This window comes from Falco naumanni, chromosome 15, assembly GCF_017639655.2.
Source record: "Falco naumanni isolate bFalNau1 chromosome 15, bFalNau1.pat, whole genome shotgun sequence".
Classification (NCBI taxonomy): Eukaryota; Metazoa; Chordata; class Aves; order Falconiformes; family Falconidae; genus Falco; species Falco naumanni.
In genome coordinates, this window is record NC_054068.1 from 2,784,732 (window position 1) to 2,808,803 (window position 24,072).

Sequence of the window (24,072 nt, forward strand, 5' to 3'; positions counted from 1 at the left end):
GCAATGATCCGGCAGCCTTGTGCAGCCCATGGCCAGGCCGAGGGGTCGCTGGCTTTTGGCGTTCCATGCAGGAGCTGGGCTTTCGTCTGAGGATTCCTGGATGGACCATGGGGAAGGACTTGTTTTTCCTTGGGCAGCTCAGTGAGGTTGCTGCCCCAGGTAAAGCACAGCATGTCTGCCAAGTGTGGGTCTGCCCATTGCTCACCTTGCAATAGAGGATGCAGAGTATAAGTAGGACCCAGCCCACGAACCACACTCTTGTCCTTTATACACTATACCCAGAGATAAAATAATTTAAATAACCATTTAATACAGTAAAATCTAATTTCCAGGAAACACTGATCCATGTCAGTCTCAAAGCTCTGACTTTACTGCAGCCTGCAAGAGGTTTGCAAACTTAGCATTGCATAAGGTAGTATTTCCCTTGGCAAAAGTCTCTCGAAAAACAATGAAAGCAAAAGAAGAAAGCAAACTGCCCTGAGCCTGGCAAATGTGCCATTGCTAACAAGAGTTTAACACCCCCATAGCTACCTGCACGTCTTTTGTCTCAACAGACACCAAAAACCAGGCTGCAAAGTGCCAGATGATAAAAAAGCATAGGGGACTAGTAACCCCTGAGAGCTAGCTGAGATCGTCAGATGTATTTTACCGGTAAGTTTAAGGCACAGTTGAACACAGACCTCTGGAAGTGAAAGCTAGTACTCAAATTCAGCAGGTCTCTTCTAAAATCCCTTTAAAATTCTTTTACTTTTAGAATCCCAGTTTCCACAGCAACAAGACACACAGCTCTCTGCGGAGTTTCGAGCTATAAATAAACCCTTGATCTATAGTTGTGATATTAGCTATGAGGGCTTTAAAAAATTGCATGTGGTAATGAAGTGAAAGGATCGGTGCTGAAAGGAAACAAATTTAATGAGGAAAAGATGGTTCCTAATTCGGTTTAGAGCGTAGCTTTGAACAAAGGAAAACTGGCAAAACACACCGCCTGGTAAGATCCTGCCTTTTCTAAGGGTCCTTTTGATTGCAACCGAATTGTTGGAAATGGTGCCTTGCAACCTCCGTTTTACGTATGTTTAAACTCTGTATTTAAATGGTCATCTTAAAAAAAGAAGGAGAAATGGCCATTAGCCATTGTTTTCACAGCCTTGCTGTTCCTGGAGAAGCGATTAAGCAGCTAACAGCGGGCCAGATTTTAACAGCCTTATGCATATTGAACCTTGCCTGCCATACCAGTGACTACACTGGCTCCGCTTGAGCGAGCGTCCCTGTTTAGAAAAGGACTTCTACGTGTGCTAACTTTAAACATGTATTTTAATCCTAATTGCTTTTTCGAACTGGGATCGTTGGCTGCTACAGGACTGCTTGCAGGGGAAGATGCTATTCCATGAGACGCAGTCAGAGGGCAGGAATTTGGTCTGCTGGATCTAAAGAAGTGCTGTTCTTACCCCTTGACATCAGCGTATAAACAAAGACGCAATCCCATGAGGAAAGATAAATATTAGCTGTGTTAGAAGCAAAGAGGAAATTAAATAACTATCACATGGCATAAAAACAAGCTTGTCAGGGGAGAAAGAACTGGTGGTTTTGAGCTTGCAGAACAGATTTGTATACAGTAGTGAGGAGGAGGAGATGAGGAAGGAGAAGAAAGGAAACACAAATCAAAGAGTTATTTGGAGTTTCCTCTATTACAGACAGAAGGTCCGTGTTACTCAAACAGACGTACCGCGTGTCACCAGTTTTTTGGTGTTTGTTATTTTAAGGATGGTCTTAGGAAGAAAATAAATTCCACTCTGAGGCTTCTTTATATCCATTTTAGGCAGTCTGTGGAGAGAAGCCCAAAGAGTGGGGCTGTGGAGATTCCTCCAGGCTGGTACATCCTCTGCTCTCTCTACCCAGGAGGCAGCTTTACTGAATTGCTGGGAAGGAAACCCACCAGCAGCTCCACCTTGGTTGGGGCAGGTTGGGGCAGAAACCCACCATCATTACCATGGAGCTGCATTGCTGCTGCTCGTCAATGGATCAAAAGAACTGGGAGAAAAAAGATGTCTGCTACGACATGGATAGACTTGGGCAAAATCCAGGCAAAACTTGCATGTGTCTACACGTAAATGGGGAGCTGCTATGTGGCCAGCAATGCTCTACACAGTTCCCAGTGAAGACACTTCTGCCTTGGGCTGGCAGGGCAGAAGGGCTCTGCAGCGAGACTGGGGTAATTTATTTAAATGTGATCCCTTCAAGTTCAACCTGGGATCTGAACATCAGTCTGGGTCCTCTCTGGCCTCAGCACCAGCTGGAAAGATTATGTGGGTGGTGGTCTGCAGTTGTACCTCTCAAATTAATTGGCTTTGCAACCCAGGATAAAATAGGAAGCAGAATGACATTGCAGTCTCCCATGAGCTACACCAGCATCAGGTTTTTCTTCTCCTGGAGGTGTTGGCTTGCCCATGGTCGGAAAAGCGAGATACAAAGCATGTTATTCTGGTCACTAACACAAGTGGTCTGATGAGGAGACCGATGCGGACAATACTGTGTGTTATAAATCTGAAACGGGACAAGGCAGTCTGCTACTGGGGCAAGGGCTATATGGGACGGCGCCGACAGAGGCACGTGCACCAGTTTGAACTGATGTCTCTTTCTAACATTGCTACATTCAGAGCAAAACTGTGCTGTAGGAACTTTTTGGTGGGAAAGAAACATCACAAACATTATCCTTACACAAAAAATAAAATAAAATAAAAAAATTTAAATGCCCAGATGCAAGTTCTGGGCTCAGCATGCAAACAATTGATTTCTGTGCCTTCTGCCTTAGTGACATTTCTTTCCAAAGGATTTTCAAGCTTCTGTGCGGTTCTGTACCACTTATTCTGGATAAAAGCGAAGCAAAAGAAGACATATGAAAAACCTCCCCCTTCAGAGAACACATCAGGCCTAAGACACACACTCTGGCACTGAGAGTACATTTCTTTTTCTATGATTAATTGATCACCATGCAAGACATTTTAGAAGTAGTCCTTTTAATAGAAGACACAAAAAGTTGGAATCAATAAGCAATAATAAAAGAAAGGGAAAAAAAAGGCATTGCAGAGAAAGCAGGCACCAGGCCCATTCTCTGAGGGTTCTGTCCTGCTCCCACTGAAATCAAAAGGAGTTTTGGAGTTGGCTGCAGTGGGAACAGGAACAGTCCTTAAGGCACTAATTAGTACAGCTGGTTGAATAATGCATAATGAACAGTTCATTCAGCTAATTTCATCTCTTTTTCTATTCATGAATTGCCTGTGAACCAATCCCAATTTTCTCATTTTGGTCGTCATTCAGAAGTTATTTGTGGGTTTCTTCAGGAAATCATCCCCAGCGTGCAATTCCAGTGCACATTGCAACATGTAAATATTTGAAGTTTGCACAGAAGTGTTTGAAGTGTGGGGCTAGCAGGTAGGGCAGATGACATTCTCTCTCTTGTCCGAGCAGGTATTTCTGTAACCAAGTATATCATGAATTTCAGATGTTGCAAAGAAATGCAGAACTTTATATTTGGTAAATAATTACGCATGTTCCTGTTCTTCCTCATGCTTTCTCCTGAGCATTTAAATGGATATAGCTCGTTAGTGGAATACTGACCAAGGGCAAAGAGAGGAGGGATATGATGTGAAAACACCCTGAGGAATGTCACTGGAATAGTCAAGTAAATACTTCCAGACTTTCCTTTCCAGCTCGAAAGTGATTTGGCTGTAGCAAAAAGTACGTTAACATTGTGTGATGGATAAGAGTTGGAATCAGCCTGTGGATAGGAGAGCATGACTCCGCTCTGGGTTGCTGCACATCCCTCCTCCCAGGCTGCCAGAGCAGTGCCCTGTGCATGGGGCAGGGGTGGGCTCTGGCAACCTGAACCCCGACATGGCAAACAGCTGTGCTACCTCAAGTAAAAGGAAACCGAAAACGATTGCAACACAGCCTTGTTTTGTAAAGAGTCACACAAAATGTGACTTTCCTGGGGTGAGATTAAAGTAAGGAAAAATTCAGAGCAGGAATCCAAAGGAAATAGCTGCCCCGTGACTGGGGTGGTGGGGACAGGGAGGCTGTAGCTTCAGCAAAGGGTGAGACATCCCCGTGCTTCCAGCCAGGCAGAGCAGGAGAGGGAGGGACAGGCCAAAGCACGGGCCGTGAAAGACAGGGAAAACCAAGAATGTTTCTTTTGCAGCCGTTTCTGAGACGGATGTAGGGAGTAAGGGCAGGGAGGCGGGGGAAGCATTTTTGGCAGCCAGGGACTGTGGATTTTCATGCTGAAGCAAGCCCTACAGGGAACCGCACAAAGCCAGAAGGTCTGCCTGGCTTCTGGGGCCAAGAAGGGACGTGCCAGGGCTGTCCCGCAGAGGAAGGGACATGGGGGACGCGGGGCAAGGGAAGTTCAGGGCTGACTCGCACTTTGAATTTTGAAAGGTGACAGATGAGACAGCGTGGTGATCCGGGGGGGGCCTTTACTCAGGGAGAGTCAAGTCTATCCCTTATGCCTTCAGCTGGAAAAAAAACCCCAAAAATCCGTATTTAAAGACATGTCTGTGTCTGCCACAGTCTATCGGCAGAGGGCAGTGACACTCACACACACACTCGTGCGCGCGCGCGCACACACACAGACACACAGACACAGACACACACACACACACACAGAGACACACAGACACTCACACACCCACACACCCACACACATCCACACACCCCCACACACATCCACACACATCCACATTGCTGCCAGCCTTTAATCCACCCTGCTTTTGCTGCCGTCACAGCAAGGACACCTTCCACCACCCCTGTCCAAACCGAACAACGTGTTCAGGTTGTTGCTTGAATGTCACACTGCAAGGGATGCTGCAGGCAGTCCGACAGCTGGCCTCTTTTTTTTTTTTTTTTTTTTTTTTTTCCCTTTTCCCAAAGCCCACGTGATATTTTTTTATGTGCTTCAAAGCTGGGGTTTGTTTGTTTTTTCAAAACCAAGAGCTCCAATTCCAGCATCTGCAAGAAACCTTACAGGAAATCACCCGTGTGCACAGAAGTAGTTGAATGAACATGCAATGGCAATATTTATCTTTCCCTTCCATATAACGGCGCAGACGGCACGCAACGCTATCGCTCCTGTCACTCACTGCATCCCAGCAGAAAAGGGGACGAGGGAGTTCAGGGTGGAACTGCAGGATCAAAAGATTTCTCTGAGGCTGAATGGCGAAGAGGAATGGGAGAGGTGGATGTTGGGCAGGTCAGAATGGGCAGTTTTATTCGGCAATGGGGAGCAAGGTTTTGGAAGAGGGCAGCCAGGAAGGGTGTGTGGGGAGAGGCAGGGGATGATCAGCAGCAGAAACTTTGGGAGAGGTGGGATAGAGCAAAGGAAATACAAGGAGGTAGCACTGATACCACAAAAGGAGCCCACAACTCCAGGGCCAAAGCCCACAGAGGTCCCAATTAAAACAACACAGAGTTGGTCTGTCAGGTTTGATGTACATCGATATACAGAAATATGCTTTCTCTCAGCGTATTTTCCTGGGACAGCATCCAGTCCCAAAGTGGGGGAAAGCTGGCTTGGGGTGGAACCCACGTGAGGGAAGGATGCCCGTCACAGCTAACTCATACCCAGTGAGACCAAGACAGCAGCAGGTTCTTCTATGGCTTTGCAAGTCATTTTGGTAGAAGACTTAGGATTTCCAGGCTGAATTTCTGGCAGAAGTGCTAAGATTTAAGCCACATTGAGGAGGTCAAAAAATGCCAAACGTGCAAAACCTTCTGTCCATTTAATGACAAGTGTTGAAGAGCCTCATAAAGGAACCAGAGAACTTTTAACAAGTGATAGACAAAAGCTCTGAAAAGGTCCCTGCAGAGGAGTCCTGTGGGCTGCGAGCACTGGCTATGAGATAGATCTGGGTAACGCAACTGGCCTTTTAACCAGCAGCCTCCTAAACAAAGGTCCCCCTCTCATGTTGATTCTATGGATGAGTAAAAAAGCGAAATACCTCCTTTCACGCTGGACTCAGTTACCCACCTCACGCTGAATTATTTCAGTTAATTTTTATATGCTTTTGGACATGTCATGTTGCCTTGAGTCAAACTCACATGAAGAAGAAATTATCTTCGTGGATTTGGCTATGTTTGCTTTGACATGCTGTTTAAAGGAAAACCAATACTTCAGCCAGGCTCCTTGGTTAGACCTAAGGAAATCTGAGTACAAGAATTCAGACCATTAAGGCAGCAGGTGAGAACTGAAGTAGACGCATCCAGTTCTGAAGAAATGGACCCTCTCCCTTCGCCTGAGACATTCAGTAACAGCCTCTGCATGTTCTGAAAATACGAAGAGAGGAAAACAACTGCACTTTCAGTTATTGTTTACCGATTACTCTGACTCTTCCCCAGCTGTTTCTCTCAAACATGCACAAGGAGAATTTACAGGAAGCGAGAAGATGCAGGAAATAGGGTGATCTGGGGATGAAAGAAGGAGCCAGTTTTGGTGTCCTGAGGGCTGTGGCTTACGGGGAACACGGCTGTGCAGGCACTCCAGAACGACCTTCACTCACAACCCGCTGTCTCGAGCAAGCGGTAACACGAGCTCTTACGAAGTTGATTTATCTTGCTGAGGGTGGTTCTTTGCTTTGCCCACTGGCTAGCCAGGAATTCTTGGTGGCTTGTGACAGAATTATATGTCATGCTCCTTTTGGTTTCTCAGGCTTCACCCAAAGCCACTTCTAATCAGAGAAAAGGCTCCCAGTTCATACACTACACTTCAGATTAGAGTTTGTCTCACTGTCTGGCATTGAAGACAAACAATTTCTGCTCTGGCTGTAAACCACAGACTCACTCTTTAGCAGCAAAATTCTGATTCAAACTTTCATTTGGGCTCAGGCTTAGACCTGGTTTCCAAGCAGAAAAGTTTAAACCTTTACCTTGCTACAGAGCAGGCAATTGTCAGATACCTGACTTTGAGCACAGCGCAGTGCTTTCAGAACGGATTAACTCTGGGATAAAAACCAATATAAGCAGAAAGGCCACCAAAGAACTCAATGTCCTTATGCCTACTGCCTGGCCTGTGCTGCAATTCAATGCAAACCTTTCCTAAGGGACTGAGAGCACTTCCTCTGTTTTCTGCATATCCTTTCCTCCAATGGACAATGCTGGGCACGGCAGGAAAAGGAAGCGCATATGGTTTGCACTCAGTGGCGGATCACTACAAGGAAAGGACACAGAGAGGCTGTGGGATTTTCAAGGACCCTCTCACAGCAGGAGTCTGCAACACAGAAGCAGAGTTGTATAGCTTTACAATATATGACATTATGCAACCCCAGTAAGCGTCCTTTGATTGCTTACTCTTGCATTTCAGAGGACTCCAATAAATGCAGTTGATGGTCTACGATATTCCACAGGGAAATAAAAAAGGATAAACTACCAGCATTTGGAATTTTTGTGGTGCAGCAGTTCATCTTAGCAAGGTGTATAATGAGATTTCCAATAAACCGTCACCCAAAGGAATAAGCCTCTTTCTTTTACATGACATCAACACAAGTGTTCACACAACTCATGTGACAGAAAGCAGCCTGCGTTTGGGCATCATGTGCACCCCATAAAGATCAAGTCAAGACAAAATGCAATGCTGCTTTTAAAAACCTCAGTGTTAGCTCTTTTGTTTATCTGTGTTGCAGCAATATTGCACTTGCTAAAATAAAACACACAGTCCATCTTCCAAGAAGATTACAATCTTATAAAAAATCAAGTCTGGAATCATCTTTGCTTGCCTGGGGCTGCATTTAAAAATGTTATTCCTGGCCCACTCCACTTAAAGATCTTCCCCCGTATCATTTATCTAACTGATGCGCAGTCTGGCTACTGGGCTACAGCAGACATACAGCCAAGTCCCATGGAAAAACATTATGAAAAAAATAAATTATGCGTCCGCCCCTTGGTTGCTGGGTGCCGCCCGTGCAATCCATAGGCAAATCTGAAGATGATAAAGCTGCTTCAAAATGTGCATTGCCACATCGCTGTCAGCCAGAACCCCAGTTTAGAATGGAGAATAGGGGGTAAAAAAAAAAAAAAATACCATTTTGACACCTTCAGCATCTCTTTTGTTTCCACACTGTATTTAAAGACAATCTGAAGTCAGCTGCCAAATGGGCTGTGACCGTAGAGCGCGGCTCGGTTTGGTGAGGCTGCGCAGGGAAACGCTGGTGCCAAGAAGCTTTATCGGAGTTTTTGGCATCAGGCAGGCAGCAGCAGCTCATGCCATACTGCACCCCTCCGCTCCATCCTGGAGGCTCTTTGCCATCCCACAACGCTAGCTAAGGAAAGGCGGCATCATAGCCATTCCCTCTTCTACCCTGCGAGGCTCTTCATGACTGAGATCAGGATACTTTTGACAGAAAAAACGGTGAAAAGGCACATACAGCCCCACATGATGGTTAGCCAAGAGCACGAGTCAGCAGATGGGCTGGGAATATGCCTTCCAGGCAGGACAGAACGAAGGTGGTCAGAGAGAATTTGGGAAGTCAGTCAGGGCAGCGGCCTGAGGCACATCTCCAGGCAGCACTGGCCATGCCGCAGGAACAGGAGCCCCAGGCCCCCACCAGTCCCCACAGCAGGGCAAGGCACAGCTCTACCCTGAGGGGGTCACTGCCCCAGGCCTGGCCCCGTGGGCTGTGACAGGGCCGAGAACACCATCTCCCCCCAGAAAAATCGCGCTCCCCGCCTCAGGGTCGCCTCACGCCCCAGCTCGCCACCGCGGGCGGCTGCACACAAAAGGCGGGCTGTGCCCCCCCCCCCTCATATTTAATCGTCCTGTCGACCAATCAGCGCCGGGGGAGGGATTAAAGGGGGCTAAACGCTGGCGATTGACAGCCCCCCTAGACCCCGCTCCTGTACGTGAGGAAAGGGGCGGGGGGAAGCGCGCTAGCAGCCAATCCCCAGGTGCGAGTAGACGGCTCGGCGAATCGGAAGGGCGGTGGGCGGGGCCCGCCGCGGGGTCAGGCCGGGAGTGAAGGCGCTCCATCGCTCCTTCTCCTCTCTCTCTCCCTCCCTCCCGCTCCGCTCCCGGCTGGGACTTCTCACTCCGGGATCCCTCCGCCGCGGACCGGCGGTGCGCGCGCGGCACCGTCCCCCTCCGCCTGCTCGCCGCCTTCTAGCGAGGGATTATTTCCCGCGGTTGTGGCGGCGGCGGGGCGGCTCCGGCTGCGGCGGCGGGGCCCAGCGCGGCGGGACAGGCTTGCGCAGAGGATGGAGGCGACCGGCGCCCGGCTGAGAGAAGGAGCCGCCCCGTGAGGGACGACGCGGGAGCGCAGAGGCCTGCTCGGGGCCGCCGGGCCCTGCCGGGCGGGGACCCCGCGGCCAGGCCGCGCCTCACTGCTCGGGCCTGCTCCCCCGGCGCCGCCGGCGGCCACCCTCGGGGGGGCCCGGCCCGGCCCTGCCCGCCGCCGGGGGCTGCCCCCCGCGCTCCTCGCCGCCGGGCCCCCTCGCCCCCCGGGGGGCGGGTTTGCCGGGGGGGCGGGAGCGCGGAGGGGGCCGCTTGGGGGGTGTGGGGGCGCCGGCCTTGCGGGCCCCCCTCGGGGCGCTGCCGTCCGCCCTCGCCGCCGCTGCCCCGACCAGGGTGTGCGCCCTCCGTGCCGGGGGCAGGCGGAGCACCATGGTGGAGAAGCGGTGCCCGCGGCTGCAGCGGGACGGCGTGTACCGCTGGTTCTCCGAGCTGCCCTCCCCGCAGCGTGTGGAGTTCCTCTGCGGCCTCCTGGACCTCTGCATCCCGCTGGAGCTGCGCTTTCTGGGCGCCTGCCTGGAGGACCTGGCCCGCAAGGACTACCACTCCCTGCGCGACTCCGAGATCAAGGCCAACAACCCCGCCGACCTGGGCAGCCTCACCAACCTGACGGACGAGGTGGTACGCAGCAAACTTTTGGTCTCTCTCGCCCTGCTCGGCTCTGCCCACCGAGAGGCGGCCGGGGTCCTCTTCCGTACCCTCACCCACATCGATTCGGTCATCAACAACTATGGGCTACAACTCAACGAGGGCCGCACGGGGGATGAGTTCCTGTTGCTCTTCACGATGGCATCCAACCACCCTGCTTTCAGCTTCCACCAGAAACAGGTGCTGAGGCAAGAGCTCACCCAGATCCAGAATATCATGGCCAGCACCAGCAAGAATCCCAGCACCTCTACCCTCAACACCATGGCAACCTATCCTGGCTGCCATAAGGTGGGTATCCTGCTTTTGCTCACCATCATGGCACTGCTGCAGGGCACTGGGTTGCGTCTTCAGCTATTCTTGCAAGCCTGTCCTTTAGTATAGGCATCCTGGTGATAAATGGCAGCCTGAGAGGCTGGCAGGGATCACTTTGCTTGGTTGATGATGGGGATGGTCAACAGAGGGCAAAAAGAGGGGATGTGTGGAGTGTTTAGGGGCTCGTGACATTTAAATGAGAAGGGGTTCACAAGCTGATCAACAGGCAGCAGTGTAAACCTTAACTGATTGCTTCTGGTAATACATCTGCTGAGGGGACAGTCCTGCTGGCTGCATGGAAGACCAGTGATTTAGTAGGGGAAGCAAACATGTAGTATCTCTAGATTCAGGAGCAAGCGCCTGTTTAAAAGTTTCCCTGGAAGAAGTTGGAAAGGAGGGTCGGCTTTGGGAGTAGCTGTCCAGTGGCAAAGGCATCTTGGTGAGTCTGGGGTTTTGTTCAGATAAATGTGATGGCAAACAGTTTTGCGTTTCTGATACTGAGCTTAAAGAGATGTTGTGGTTGCCTGTCACCCTGAGTCTCTCGGGTATTGATCCTGGTGTCAGTGGTTCACCGTCATTAACTTGCTGTTCGTTCATTCAATTGCCAGCAATTAAGCTAGGCAGTAACGTTTTAAGACGTGCTGTTAGTAATTAGATATGTTACTGACTGCTTAAGTACTCTTAGCCTGCTACAGATTAGGGAGTCAAACTGTCTTTTCGACTGAATTTAACATGCTTGAAAGTTCAAACCAAGTACTAGTTAAGTGGGTGTATGTAATCAGTTAACAGAATGTAGGTCTCCGTCAGCAAATAACTATCTTACCCTTCTATTGGGAAAGATGGTGTATACCTGAAGGCTGCAAAAAATCCCTGTATTGGACTAGTATCCTAAATAAAGCTGTTTCTGAGGGCTCAGTACAGATTCCATTAAGTTGAGTATTGAATTTCAGACTGAAGACAGAAATCTATGCCTGGTCTTCTCCTGAATACAAATGTCCTTCCAGTTTCATGTTTCGTTGAATACCCCTGCTTTAATTGTAGAATTTAGATAAGTATTATTAAATTTCGTGTTTCTCTTAATCTTCCCTTCCTATGTCTTTAAACAGTGCTTGTTCCTGACATTTTGTTTTACGGGGAAAGAACAAGGTATGGGAAAGCCTCTTTATTCAGTTTAAACCTCTACGTGAATAAAATATAGATGGAAAGAATATTTCACACAGATTGTAGGAGGGTATAATTAAAACCAGAAAAAGCTGCCTTTCAGACGCTTAACTACTTGCAACTTCCCTTATTCCAAAGATGCGAAACCCAAGGTTTGAAAGGAAAGACTGTAAATCACATACAAGTTTTCCCAAAATACGATGAGCAAAAAAAGGTACAATTATGCAGGCAGGAACGTTTTTTAGAGTAAGCTTTCAAAGCTTCACAAATAGTGCACGATTTATGTAGCTGAAAAACTCTGGCACTATTTATGTCAATCTAAGATGGACGGAGAATCCATCCTACCATTTTTCATGCCAGTAATAAGGCATACAGGACAGTCATTTGATTATTGTGGTGGGGTTTTTTTCTTCTGAACTCACCGAAGGGTTATTTCTTTAAAAATACCTGTTGTTTTTTAAGAAATTGGCATTGAAGAATACTGGTTGTTGAGTACAGCATAGTTGAGAGGCATCAAAAAAGGTGATTTTCCTTTAACAGTCTCTTGAATATGCATTTTGTTTGAACAGATGCAGATTTCCTTTTTTTAAGATTGTTAAATTTTTTTCAATGTTGATAGTCCAGTAATTTTTTTACTTTTAGAGTAAGCACTTGGCTTAAAACAGGAGTTGGATAAAGCAAGTGGAAAAAAAAGTCTTTCTCCATTCAGCCCTGTTTAAATATGCACAAATAAATTCCGACGCTGTGGGCTTAGATCTTGTGATGTTACCAAGTTATGTTGTGACAATACTTGTGTTGAAACATCATCTAGAAAAAAAACAATGTGGATGTCAAGAGAAAGTGAGCTGCACTGGGCTACTGCCTGCCAAGAGTCCGGCGCTCTTCGTCCTCTTCAGAATTGGAGGAGAGTTTCTTCCCTGGTGCCAGCACTTTCTCATCACTCTTGCTGCTTTACTACAGCTTGAGCTACGCTAGGCTGGTACTTGAAGTCAGCACTGTGTGTTAAAATGGTATGAATGCTGCTCCTAAATTCCCAAGCTCAAACCTCTTTGAGCTCATCCTTAGAAAATGAGCTGGAGAAGTGGTCACCATTTGAGGTCCTGAGAAACTTTTGGAAGCTGGAATGGCATGGATGTGTAATGGCATGCAAATAGGGAGCCCTTTGTGAAGAGGGCTAGTTACCCTTCAGCATTTCCCTTGTGCGGAGTGTGGGAATAGGGGCTAACACTTGTGTGACTGCCTGTTTTTCTGTATAACTAGAGGTCTGTTACAAGTTCTGATGATTTACATTTAACGTGTTTGTTAGAGAAATGCAACAAAAAAAAGTTGAACAGTGCTCTCTGTTCTCTTTGCAGAGATAAATGGAAATGCACTGCTTCTGCTTAGTCAGTCCTATTAAAATATGATCCAACTCGTTATTAGCTCCAACTTTTTTACTGAGGGTTGGAGCTTGCAGTCTTCTTTCCATCTCTTCTCTTTCACATCTTATAGTGAAATCTCTCAAAAATAAGTTGTGTATAATAGTGAAGAGACTGAAGTGATAGTGAAGAGATAGAAAATTACTGTAAAGATTTCATGATACTTCATGCTTTGGGGGTAGGTGAATACATTTAAGGTTGGTTACTGATGCAAGCCACTGCCCTTTGTGGTTGTCTTATGCAGCAAATGCTGACTAGAAGGAGGCTCAAAACAGCTGCCCATATATTTTTGCTTTAATTTGTGCTTTTTGAGATTATTCTTGGATTATATATGCGTTATATATATATATAAATCTTAACTTTACAGGAAAAGGTGGCTGTGGCTGGCTTTAAGTAGGTCAGTAATTATTAGATTCATGGTTTTACTTGATAGTACAAAATGAACATTAAGTTTCCTTGCCCCGAGTAGGGAGAACACTGTCCTCTCTACAGCAGACTATTGCTTTAGTCTCTAAAGATGATCATTTCCACCCTTGTGTATTTTCTTCTGGTTTTGAATGGTGACAACACCTGCAGGACTTGAGTTGTGAATTCTTGAAGCTTTTTGCTTGTAGGCATAAAATCTAAGGTATGGTATTTAACAATTGAAATTGTCGTTTATACCTTTGCCACAAAGGAGAGAGAATGGTTTTCTGGCCAGCACTCAGAACCTAGCATCTGAAGGCTGATTTCTATGCTGATGTACCATGCTTAGAGCCGCAAATTGCTGCTCCCTTCATAGAGGAGGGGGGACTGGAAGCATCGGGGCACATGAAAACCAGTAGTCAAATCTTTCCTGCTCTGCCTGTACACATCTGGGTGCTTTTATAGGCAGACTGACTGCTACTGCTGGATTTGTGACCCATGGAGAAGGGAGAAATGTCTCAAAACTGTCTCCCAACTTCTTGAACCACCCATTCAGACTTGTGTTGCGTAGGACTTGTGACAGTGAACATCTGTCTCTGCTGTAGGTGAAAACTTAATGTTTCTATTCCTTCTTGGTTTCTTTGAGGCTGTAGCGATGCCATCTTTACAGAACCCCTTAGGCTTATGCCTTGCAGATAGAGACATACCAGGACCTGCTTGGATACTGGCGCTCATCTAGACGTAATAATATGACTCTCTGCATGGGCTAACTTTTTCCTCTCAAGAAGTCTACATATGTTAGTGACACTGAGGACATGACTTCCAGAACTAGAGATTCATGAATCTGCCACCTTGTATTTCTTGGAGTTGTTTCATCAATTCATTGAGATCGTTCTGTAAAAACAGGGGAAATAAGATAATGCTTTGGCTACTTAGCACCTGCTCTGCTAGCTGGCTAGCTCTTCAGTGCAGTTAGAGCCATGATCTGGTTGTGGCTTCAGCTGCAGAACCAGGGTCATAAATAGCAGGTCTGACTACGGTTTTGTAGCTGAGAGGAAACAAGAGGCAGTGACACTGTAGTTATGTGGCTGTTTCAGGTTGGTATCTGGTGAATGGGAAAAAAGGCTCCTGCCTAGTCAGCTTCCAAATACTGCATCAATGGCTATTTCAAGTTTATAGCATAAGATGCTATTTTTCACCTGTTCTAATTCCATAGGCTCATCTAAAACTTGGAAGTAAAGACTGTGTATTGGGAGTGTGTAGAGCTGATGTTCTGAGGGGGCTGTTTCAAATACCTTCACCTGTCTGCACTCTGTGCTATAGGTGATTGAAGTTACATACTCCAGAAATACTCAGATTTTTTTTCATCTGTGGAATGATGAGTTGGAAAAAAAAACTATTACTTGTTGGGTTGAAACTGAGTCCATAAGTCCTCACGGAGTAAGCAATCTAGCTATTAAGTGATCTAGATCAGTTGCCTTTATGGCCTTTATGCTAGCTTTGTAGGGATAGAATGAATCATGAAAAACCCAATTTTAGCCTCCTAACCCACTGAGGATATTTCATAGCTTTAGTAGATTACCGTGTTAATAGCAGTTGCTAGCTAGGATTAGAGGTGTTTACTCACTGATATCAGTAGTTGCTGTCCCAGGAATGATCTAATTTTCAAAAACACGTGCGACTAACCTTGGGAGCTGTAGGGGCAGGTTTTGCAGCTTCCATTTGGTGACACATGCCAATCTTTGCCCGTCCTGTCAGTATTCTGGATACTTGAGGCTACACGGATTACACTTGCCTCTTGATGTTCCAGTCAAGAAATGTGAGGCTTCCACTGCTGGCTCATTTTTTACTGATATTCTTGTTTGAAAGTTGTGTGACTCTGATAAAATGGTTCATACTCAAACCTGTAATATTTTCAGAAATGAGCTTAACGTATAAAGGAATCCTTGGAAGATAAAGGTGTCCTGTAGTAACAGTATTAATTGCCCCCAAATTCACTTTGCCTTATCCTATGTTACATGATGAACTTGAGTTTAAGAACCTAAATGAGTTTGCTTGGGAAGTGCACTGTGCATCCAAACATCAGGGACAGAGCAGCCAAAAACTTTGTGTTGAGCTAATAATGTTGCTTTTTCCGTGAACTGCTTTCCCATTTTTTTGTGCAGGCTGAATGAAGTTTTTGTTTTAAGAGTGAGTTCCACTTCACTTTTTTTTTTTATTTACTCTTTTCTACTAATTGCTTAACTGACAACTAACAGTATACAAGGTAATATTGAAGTAGGCCTCATCTCTTCTGGAATAAAAATGCCTGTTGTAAGGTGTTGGACATTTTGAACTGTGCCAGACTTGAAACTGTTTTAATTGAATCTGTGTACAAGCTGTATGCAGATCCTGCTTGGAAGAGCAGAGCCAGTAGTAGTTAACCACACCTAACAAGCATTCCAGTGTCTAACTTCAAAGGTACTGAACAGCATCCTTGTGTGAAAGTATTTAACCATTTGGTCTAGTGCTTTTTCTTAAACGTCTGAATTGCTGAAACGGAGATCCTGTCATCTTTTAGCTGGATATTAGATACAGCACTGCCTCTTTCTAGCAGGATAGAGCTCTGATTCTTCTATGGACTTCTCAGTGCTGCAGTACCTGTGATACTTTTAAGTGTGCTCTGGTAAAGGGATGTGTATAGTCATCTTCTGTATTCAGATACAGCAGTGTCTGTTTTACTACTTGATCTTGAGTGCTTTTTCTACACACACACACCCCCAAAAAAAAAAGCCAACAAAAGGAATGTTGTTCCCAAGAATCTAAAGAATATAGATCAGAGTTTCTGTGAATCTGCAGAATCTTAGTATAGAAATACTAGATGTAATTTGTCTGTCGAAATGAGAAGCATTGTCACACTTAAACTAGAATTTGACTTTACTCTTTGGCAAAAGAATTGGAACAAGTTGAATTGAAGTTGTTCCTTATTTAAATTTGAAATGGTACTAAATCTGGCAAAGAGATATATTTCTTGGCATGGGTTTTGTAATGAGCAAACATCTAAATTCCTTGCCTTTGCCTCATGTTAAAACTGAATTTTTCCTTTGGTCCCATTTGTATGATTATCCAATAATATCCATTTGAAGAGATAAACTTTTTAACAGGTGTTCTGGCTGATACAGGGTGTCAGGGTTTTGGTAAATAGCTGAAGTGATCCAGAAATAAGAAGATCAATTACTTAAGAGCAAGATCTTAATTTTAATTAAAGACCTGCCAAGTCACGATGATAAATAGTGAATATTTTTCATGCGTATTATGAATACTTTTCCAGTGTCACCTTTTTTCACCATAAGTAGCTTTATTACACCCAAGCAATTACTTAAATGGATAGAGGAAGGGAAAGAGGGAGAAGTACAATTCAGTGAATTTGTGACTTGTCAGATAACTTTTGCCAATCTTGTTAATTTGTGAATTGTTACAGAAGAGACTGGAGTGGCAATGAACCATTCTACCAGGGAAAGGCGTATGGTATCATTGCTTGGATTATACTTCAGCGGATTTTGGAACTGCTTGACTCTGTTTACCTCCCAAATGTATATGCTGGCCCTGTGGGGGCAGTTTCCCACCCATATGCTGGCAATGTAAGTATGGTAGCTTGAAAGTCAACATGATAATGTTTTAAAGGCAGATGTCATTAAGGGCTAAAGGCTTGCATAGCAGTTAGGACATAGCTACATTTTGAATTCTCTTGGGAAGTATAAGGTAATTTTCCTGTTTCGATGCTATGCTTCTAGCTTTTGGTAGCATTCAAGTGGACAAACTGGGACATACTTGCCCATCAGTTTTGGGTTACAGAGCAGCAGTATCTCTTCCAAGGTCTGGTTAGAAGCAGTTCTCTGTTTTGACTTTGAGGTGTTTTTAATGATTGGTTTGTAAAATTCAGATTTTATTTCTCTTTCTGTTTTTGAAGGAAAAAAGGAGTAAAATATTCTTGTCATCTGTCTCTTTTGGAAGTATGATTCTGATGTACCAGAAGTCTAGAATGAAAGTGCGTTGAACTAGCACAATGTGAGTGAAGTGGTTGCACTTGCAGCTTGTCCAGTAAGCTATAGTAAACCGTGGAAGATCAGGTAGCTTAAACAGGTTCTTGGTTTATAGCTTATTTGTATTAATACTTGTGTTTTTCATGTTGCCTGTTACAGAGAGGTCTTCCCTTTAGTTTTCCCATTAGAGTTCAATCTTTAACTCGGTGTATCTTTTCAGCGGGAAATCCCATGTTTTTTGCCTGTTTGGCAAGCTCATGTGGTTAACCGTTGGAGACTGTAGTGATGGCAGCAAGCATTGCATTAGCTAATGTTAAAGAATTCTGAAAGGTCTTTGCAGAGCATGGCTTCGCCTGTTTGGCTTAAGGGGTGAGCACACATCTTTGCACAAACTACAGTTGCCAGGTGTTTTCAAATGCTTCTTTGGACTGTCTGCCTTGAAGGGCAAACACCAGTGCAAGGTAGTTAAAGTCCGGTTACTCTGTAGTAGATTTATGTTCCTGGTGTTAACAAAGTATTCACAATTCTTTAAGCAGTGGATTTTTAGTAGAAATTACTTAGTCAATAGAATCTAGCCCAGACTTCTCTGGTCCATCTGCTCTGCTGAATGTATAATGGAGCCTTGTAGCAGGTGTGTGATTGTCCTGTAGCATTTTAGTACTGCATGCCTCATTTCATTCCAGTAATAGCCTCACAGGACAAAATCTATTATCCTATTTCACTGTGAATTGCCTCTTCACCCTTTGTGTTCAAAGATGGATATGTTTTTACTGGCCTCCTATGAGAATAGGTGTGGGACGTTTTGTAGTTGTGGAGAAACATGGACACACATGACTTGATTGCACCTGGTGCTTAAATCTTTTTTTTTTGTAGACCCTGGCTATACATACTGCATGAATTTCTAGCACAAACGCTTTCAGTTGCATTCCTGTCCCAGTCCAACAGAGCAACTGAACACATGAATTTAAATGTTGAGCAGTGTTGAGGACTTTAAAAGGTACATGAAAGGTTGGGTGTGTTTGAGTTCCTTAAACATCCTTGTGGAAGAGCCCAAATCTTCAAAAGGAGTAGTTTTTAATGTTGTTCTTCTACTAGGAGAACAGTTGGGTATTTGCATATATAAGTAAATGCAGAACTGGTGCCTGAGGCTATGGTTTCACAAGCAGCTGGGCAGACTAATGGCTTGTTGCTACTTAGAGGAAGATGTTTGCTCAGTCTTGCTCCTCCTGGTTTTGTAGTCTCAGTAGATTTTGAGTTTCAGCTCGTTGCATTGGTTGCTCTTGCTTCTGGCTCAGATTTAGCCTACTGAACAATCTCATACATCAGTAGGCTGACATCTGAGTGTCAGCAGTGCATTTCTAAAATATTTTCCCCCCCCCCAAGTAATTTGGGAACCTGAGTTATGTTCCTGCATTGGGAAATAGCAGCTTATCTGCCTAAGCATGCAAGGGCTGTATCCTTGCCATCAAGCTTCTGCTGGAGCATTTTTGCAAACAGCATTGCACTGTGTTAAAGACCTTGGTGTTAACCTCAAAATAAGCTGCTGTTAATACTCACTAATATGAAACTGGCAGGAGTGAATGGAGTTGACTGTTCTTTTTCCCCCCAGACTTCAGTGCTCCAATTCCTGAGTGCACTCTTATACGTTACCTGCATCAGCCTCAAGCATGGAGGTCAGTTTGTGATTATGAAAAACCTTTTTAAATTGAGACTTCCAAAGCAAGTATTGGCAGAAGCATTTATCTGTGGGGCTTCCCCAGTGTATCATTGGCCACTTTCGAAAACAGCATCATGTGAAAAAGTTTTTTCCTGCGTGATCAATGGGAGAATGTTTGTGTAGCTTTTAGCTGCATCCCTAGTATCTCACGCAACTGACTCTTTGCTTTTATATTTTGTTCACTTTTCCTGTGTAATGCATGACCTAAACTTCATACCGACCTAGGTATAGAAATCTGTATTTTATTCCATCAGATCCTATATTATTGTTACATGTATACATGTTACTTTAGGTAGTAAGCTATGTTAACTTTTAGTATTGGCTCCACTTCAAACTAAGTCAGCAAATACTTTGCTATTATGCCATGTATTCTGTGTTCTGCTTAAGTTATTTTTAAAAGGAACATATTGCTGTTTTGGTAAAATTCTTGCCACATTAAGTTGATTTCTCTCAGTCCTGTTATTTTTATGAAAGACTGCTATATTAAATGTTAGGCATTGTCCCTGGGGAAGCAAATCTACCAGTTACTGAAGCTGGCTTTACAGGTTTGCCATATTTTCCACACTGATTTCCACCGTCTTGGATCGTGGCAGAGCCACTTCAGGTAAGAGTGGCTGAAAGAGAATCACCCCCTGTGGAACTAACTGCTCCTGGTTTTGTTGTGTGGTTTTATTTATTAATTTTTCTGCATGTTTTATGATGGGTCAAGTGTTTTGGAGAGCTTTGTAGTGTAGAACTTTTCTTTCCTGTCCGAAGAAAATCTCTGCCTGTTAGTACATCTCTTGCCAAAAAGAAGATCACTCTGCTGAAAAAAATGCTGTTGTTTGCTTGCAGGTGAAAAGGGGAAAAAAATGTGATAACAGCTAAAATTCTTGCAATTACATCTGATACCTTGGCACGATTGTCCTTGACCCCTGAATCAAAGCAATTTTTGCTCTTCCTGGTTAACTCCTGGAGGTGGAGGCCTTCAAGGTGGCATTCTGTGATCCTTCTCCTCTAGCCCTTGCTTGGGAGGACGTATTTTGGTAACTAATACCAGTTTTGCTGCTGTCTTTACTAATATGGAGAATGAGGCACAGAAGAATTCAGTCTGAGCCTCAGTTAGTCATTAGGTAGTGATGAATTTTTGTTGTTATTTTTAGTTATGGCTACTACTTTAACTTGAAATTCGGGAGACAAGCTATGTTCTAATCTGGAAAATCAGAATTCCATCTGTGAGCCAGATGCTTTGCTATGGAGGGAGTAGATGCAACATCAGAGATGAGTAAAAATAGTTTAGGAATCTCTTCTGCACCCATTTGAATCCTGCATCTTCTAGAGTCATTTAATAAGCCTACAGGCCACTCTGATGTTAAAACAAGTTATGAGTAACCTAATGAAACTATGGATAGGTGAACGGAGGGTTTTCCTTCTCCCTGACCCTCTGCAAAATGCTGTGCTAAGAGTCAGGTTAGGCATAGTGAAGAAAATTTCTATTGCTTTAGCTCTCTGGGGTTGCTGTTGTATTTGAGTAGTCTTTGTGAACTGTTTCTGCTAATATTCTCAAATTTCAGTGGAAAAATCCAAAATATCTTGTTCAGATGTCTGATACTGTACCTTCTTAGACCTTGAATGAATCATGAATTTTTCTGCATTTATAAAATGTCACCCCTGTGGTTTGTTATTATACATAGCCTGAACATTTCTGGTTTCTGTGATGCCAGCTTATCCACCTTTGCTGTGGACTGTTACAGCTTTAGAAAACAAACCTTTAGCAGCTCTTGAACAGCAGATGCTTATTCTTTAATGGCATCTTGGCTTTCTTCAGAGATGTTAAAGATCCTAAAAGATCCAAAGCAATTTGCTAACCACTTTTCAGAATCTTCATCTCACTGGAATGCTGTGTTCTTTATTGAGAATCCAGTGAGTACTTATTAATAGTTGCTTCTGCTGACTCCAAACTAGGGATTACAGTAGTGTTCAGATATGGTGAACATTCCTCCCAGAATTTACCTTGTACAGTTGAATTTGGACAAGATCTCCCTGGACATCTACTGTTAAGCTTTTGCCACTGTTTTTCTCAACCGTCCCAGGACCGTATCTTCTCCAGTTCATAGCTGACAGGTTCTGTTCTGTTTTCCTTGGTCTCAAATTAAAAAAATAAATTAAAAAAACCCAACCGAAAAAACCCAAACACACACTCACATGCCCCGTTACTATTTTGGAAATAGAACTTTGATTTGCAAAACATTTTTTGTTATTTTACTTTCCCTAAAAAAATCCAAACGTTTGCAGTATTGCTATGTTTAAGTCAGTGGAAAAAATTATTTAAAATTTGGAATGAGAGCTTTAAGCAGTCAGATTTACTGGTTATAGCACCATTCAGCTCACTAACAAAGTGCTCCATTTGGAACTAATCAGAGCTTTGTGATTTTTCTAGGCCAATTTGAAACTGCTTTGCTTTGATGTGCGACTGAATCAGATAGTATATGAGCTCAGTCAGTCAAGACATATGGGCTAAATTAATCTTCACCAAGTATAAAAAAATTAAATCTTTATGGAAAGAATTGGAGGTTATGTATAAACAAAATACAAATTTTAAACTGCACGCAATGTTTATTTTAAGGATAGTGGCAAGAAGGGAATACAAGATAGGAGGCAATATATTGTAACAAACTGCTTGTTTAGAGATTTTTTTCTGAGACCACGTGGTGATGTTCTTACTCTTTCAAGTACTGTAAGTGTTTATATTTGCTGATAGTCCTGAATATTTGGAACCTCGTTGTTTAGGATAACATTGTATTGCCTGAACATAATTTTCTAGCTTGCTCTGTGACTCAGTTGCTCTTCTGAAATCTCCCATCGCCAGGAGGATGGTGGTGTCATTGCTCAGTCCACTGGAACTTCCTCCCAGCAGCAATCCACTGGAGTGAGAGTTTAATGAGCTCCAGGAGAGAGGCGGTGTGAGATAAGCTTTGGTAAAGACTGACATTGGCAAGGAGACTTAAACTATTCCCCACCTCTCCCCAAGCTTAGACTTTAATGGCTGGTCTTTCTAATAGGAAAGCCTAATAACGGAGGTTTTGTTATTGGTGGAAAGCTGTGCTGGAGAAGCATACGAGTAAATATTTTTTTCATTGAAAAGCAGACTTAACAGTGCTGAAAAGGAAAGCAGGTAGTTGTAATCCTGCTTCCTCCCAACACTCTGCCTTTCTGGATTGATTTCTTTGCACATACAAGCTTTTTTTTTATGGATGTGAAGCAGACAAAGTCTTTCACTTGTGCTGCTGGCTTAAACTGCATATAAATCCGTAAACATTGGTCTTAAAATGGAGCTTACAATAGGTAATTGTATAGAGTAGGGATGTGCTATTTTTGGCTTGCATTGTGTATTCTGATTGATGTCAATATGTAAGGCTAATGATAGGGTGAACAAAGTATTGTTTCAAGCATAAATGATTCTAACTCATGGCGCTGTGTCGAGTAAACAGTGTCTGAGTGAGACTTTTTCCTTACAGGGACCTGTAGTTGCTGGTATTGGTTGCTGTGAATCAAGAATAGTTTCTTTGGTTACGTAAAGATGCACGTTTTCTCCTGTGATTTGTAAAAGGCTAAAATCCATGTTAAATTCTAATTACAGCTCTCCATACCAGGATTTCAGGTTGATTCAAAATGTGGCAATTGAAATTCAAGTAAGTTAGTAGGAGTGCTTTTGTTAGTCTTAACTACCTCTTTAAACCACACTTTCCTCTTAAGATACTTTCCTCTTAAGATACTTAAGCCCTTGTGTTCAAGACTGCTAATGTAACTGTTCATCTACTTCTGCTTCTCATTACCTAGAAAACAAGGGAGTAATGGCCTTGTTATGAGGTAGGCTTGAATGTTACAAGTAAGGTGGTTTTGTGTTGCTACATAATTGTGAATGCCTTTGTGGACAGCAGCTGAAGTGGGCAGTGTTCAGTTCCTCTTTTTCTATTGACTTATGTTTGTTTCTGTAGTTTCAAGTAATGGTGAAAATGTTTTCTTATGCTAAATGCAGTTTAGAAGGTATGTATTGGGTAATGAAGTCCATTCAGATGATGCAGCCTTCTGCTTGGGCATTTTTAGTGTGCAGTTTTTCATTGAAATATGATCATGATAGCAGGCTTTTAAATGGCAAAGACAAGAAATTGAGTTTTTTGATAAATTGGAATGAATTTATTGTAATCTGTGTGGAAATACTTTGAAATGCCTTGAGTCTCCATCTGTGTAGATAGGTGACTGTCACGGTTTAACCCCAGCTGGCCACCTAGCCCCATACAGCTGCTTGCTCGCTGCCCGGGCATCGGGATGGGGGAGAGAATCGGAAGAGTAAAAGTGAGAAAACTCGTGGGTTGAGATAAAGACAGTTTAATAGGTAAAGCAAAAGCCCTGCATGCAAGCAAAGCCAAACAAGGAATTCATTACCACTTCCCATTGGCAGGCAGGTGCTCAGCCATCGCCAGGACAGCAGGGCTCCATCGTGCGTAATGGTAACTTGGGAAGACAAACACCATTGCTCTGAACGTTCCCCCATCCTTCTTACCCAGCTGTATATGCTGAGCATGGCATCGTATGCTATGGAATATCCCTTTGGTCAGTTGGGGTCAGCTGTCCTGGCTGTGTCCCCTCCCAGCTCCTTGTGCCCCCCCACCCAGTCCCACCTACTCACTGGTTGGATGGTGTGAGAGACAGAAAAGCCCTTGGCTCTGTGTAAGGGCTGCTCAGCAGTAACTAACACATCCCTGAATTACCAATGCTGTTTCCAGCACAAATCCAAAATGTAGCCCCATACCAGCTACTATGAAGAAAATTAACTCTGTCCCAGCCAAAAACCAGCACGGTGACATAACATAAAAAGGATATTTTCCAAGATCCCTTTTCCCCTAGTCTTCTTGTTGAAAAGTTAAGAACTGCACTGTGGAGAGGTTAAGGGTCTTGCAATATCTCCACAATTGACTGCTGTGTGACTATTGTTTAAAAAAGAATTATACCTTAAGTAGCTTTTTAGATTAGCCAAGATAATCTAGATTTGTGAATAGCTGCTGACTAAAACAACTTCCCTGAACTGTTACTTGTGGAAAATCAGTAATAACACCCTTTGGTTTCTAAAGAAGCAAA

General features: G+C 44.1%; 1 protein-coding gene across 1 annotated transcript in view; it reads left to right on the forward strand.

Annotated features, from left to right (window-relative positions):
• Nucleotides 1–9,531: 9,531 nt before the first annotated feature.
• ZCCHC14 (zinc finger CCHC-type containing 14) overlaps nt 9,532–24,072 on the forward strand; it is a 56,012-nt gene continuing 41,471 nt past the window's right edge. The window contains exon 1 of the mRNA XM_040615299.1: nt 9,532–10,207. Coding sequence (XP_040471233.1) covers nt 9,644–10,207 — 564 coding nt within the window. The 5' untranslated portion in view covers nt 9,532–9,643. The remainder of the gene's footprint in view (nt 10,208–24,072) is intronic.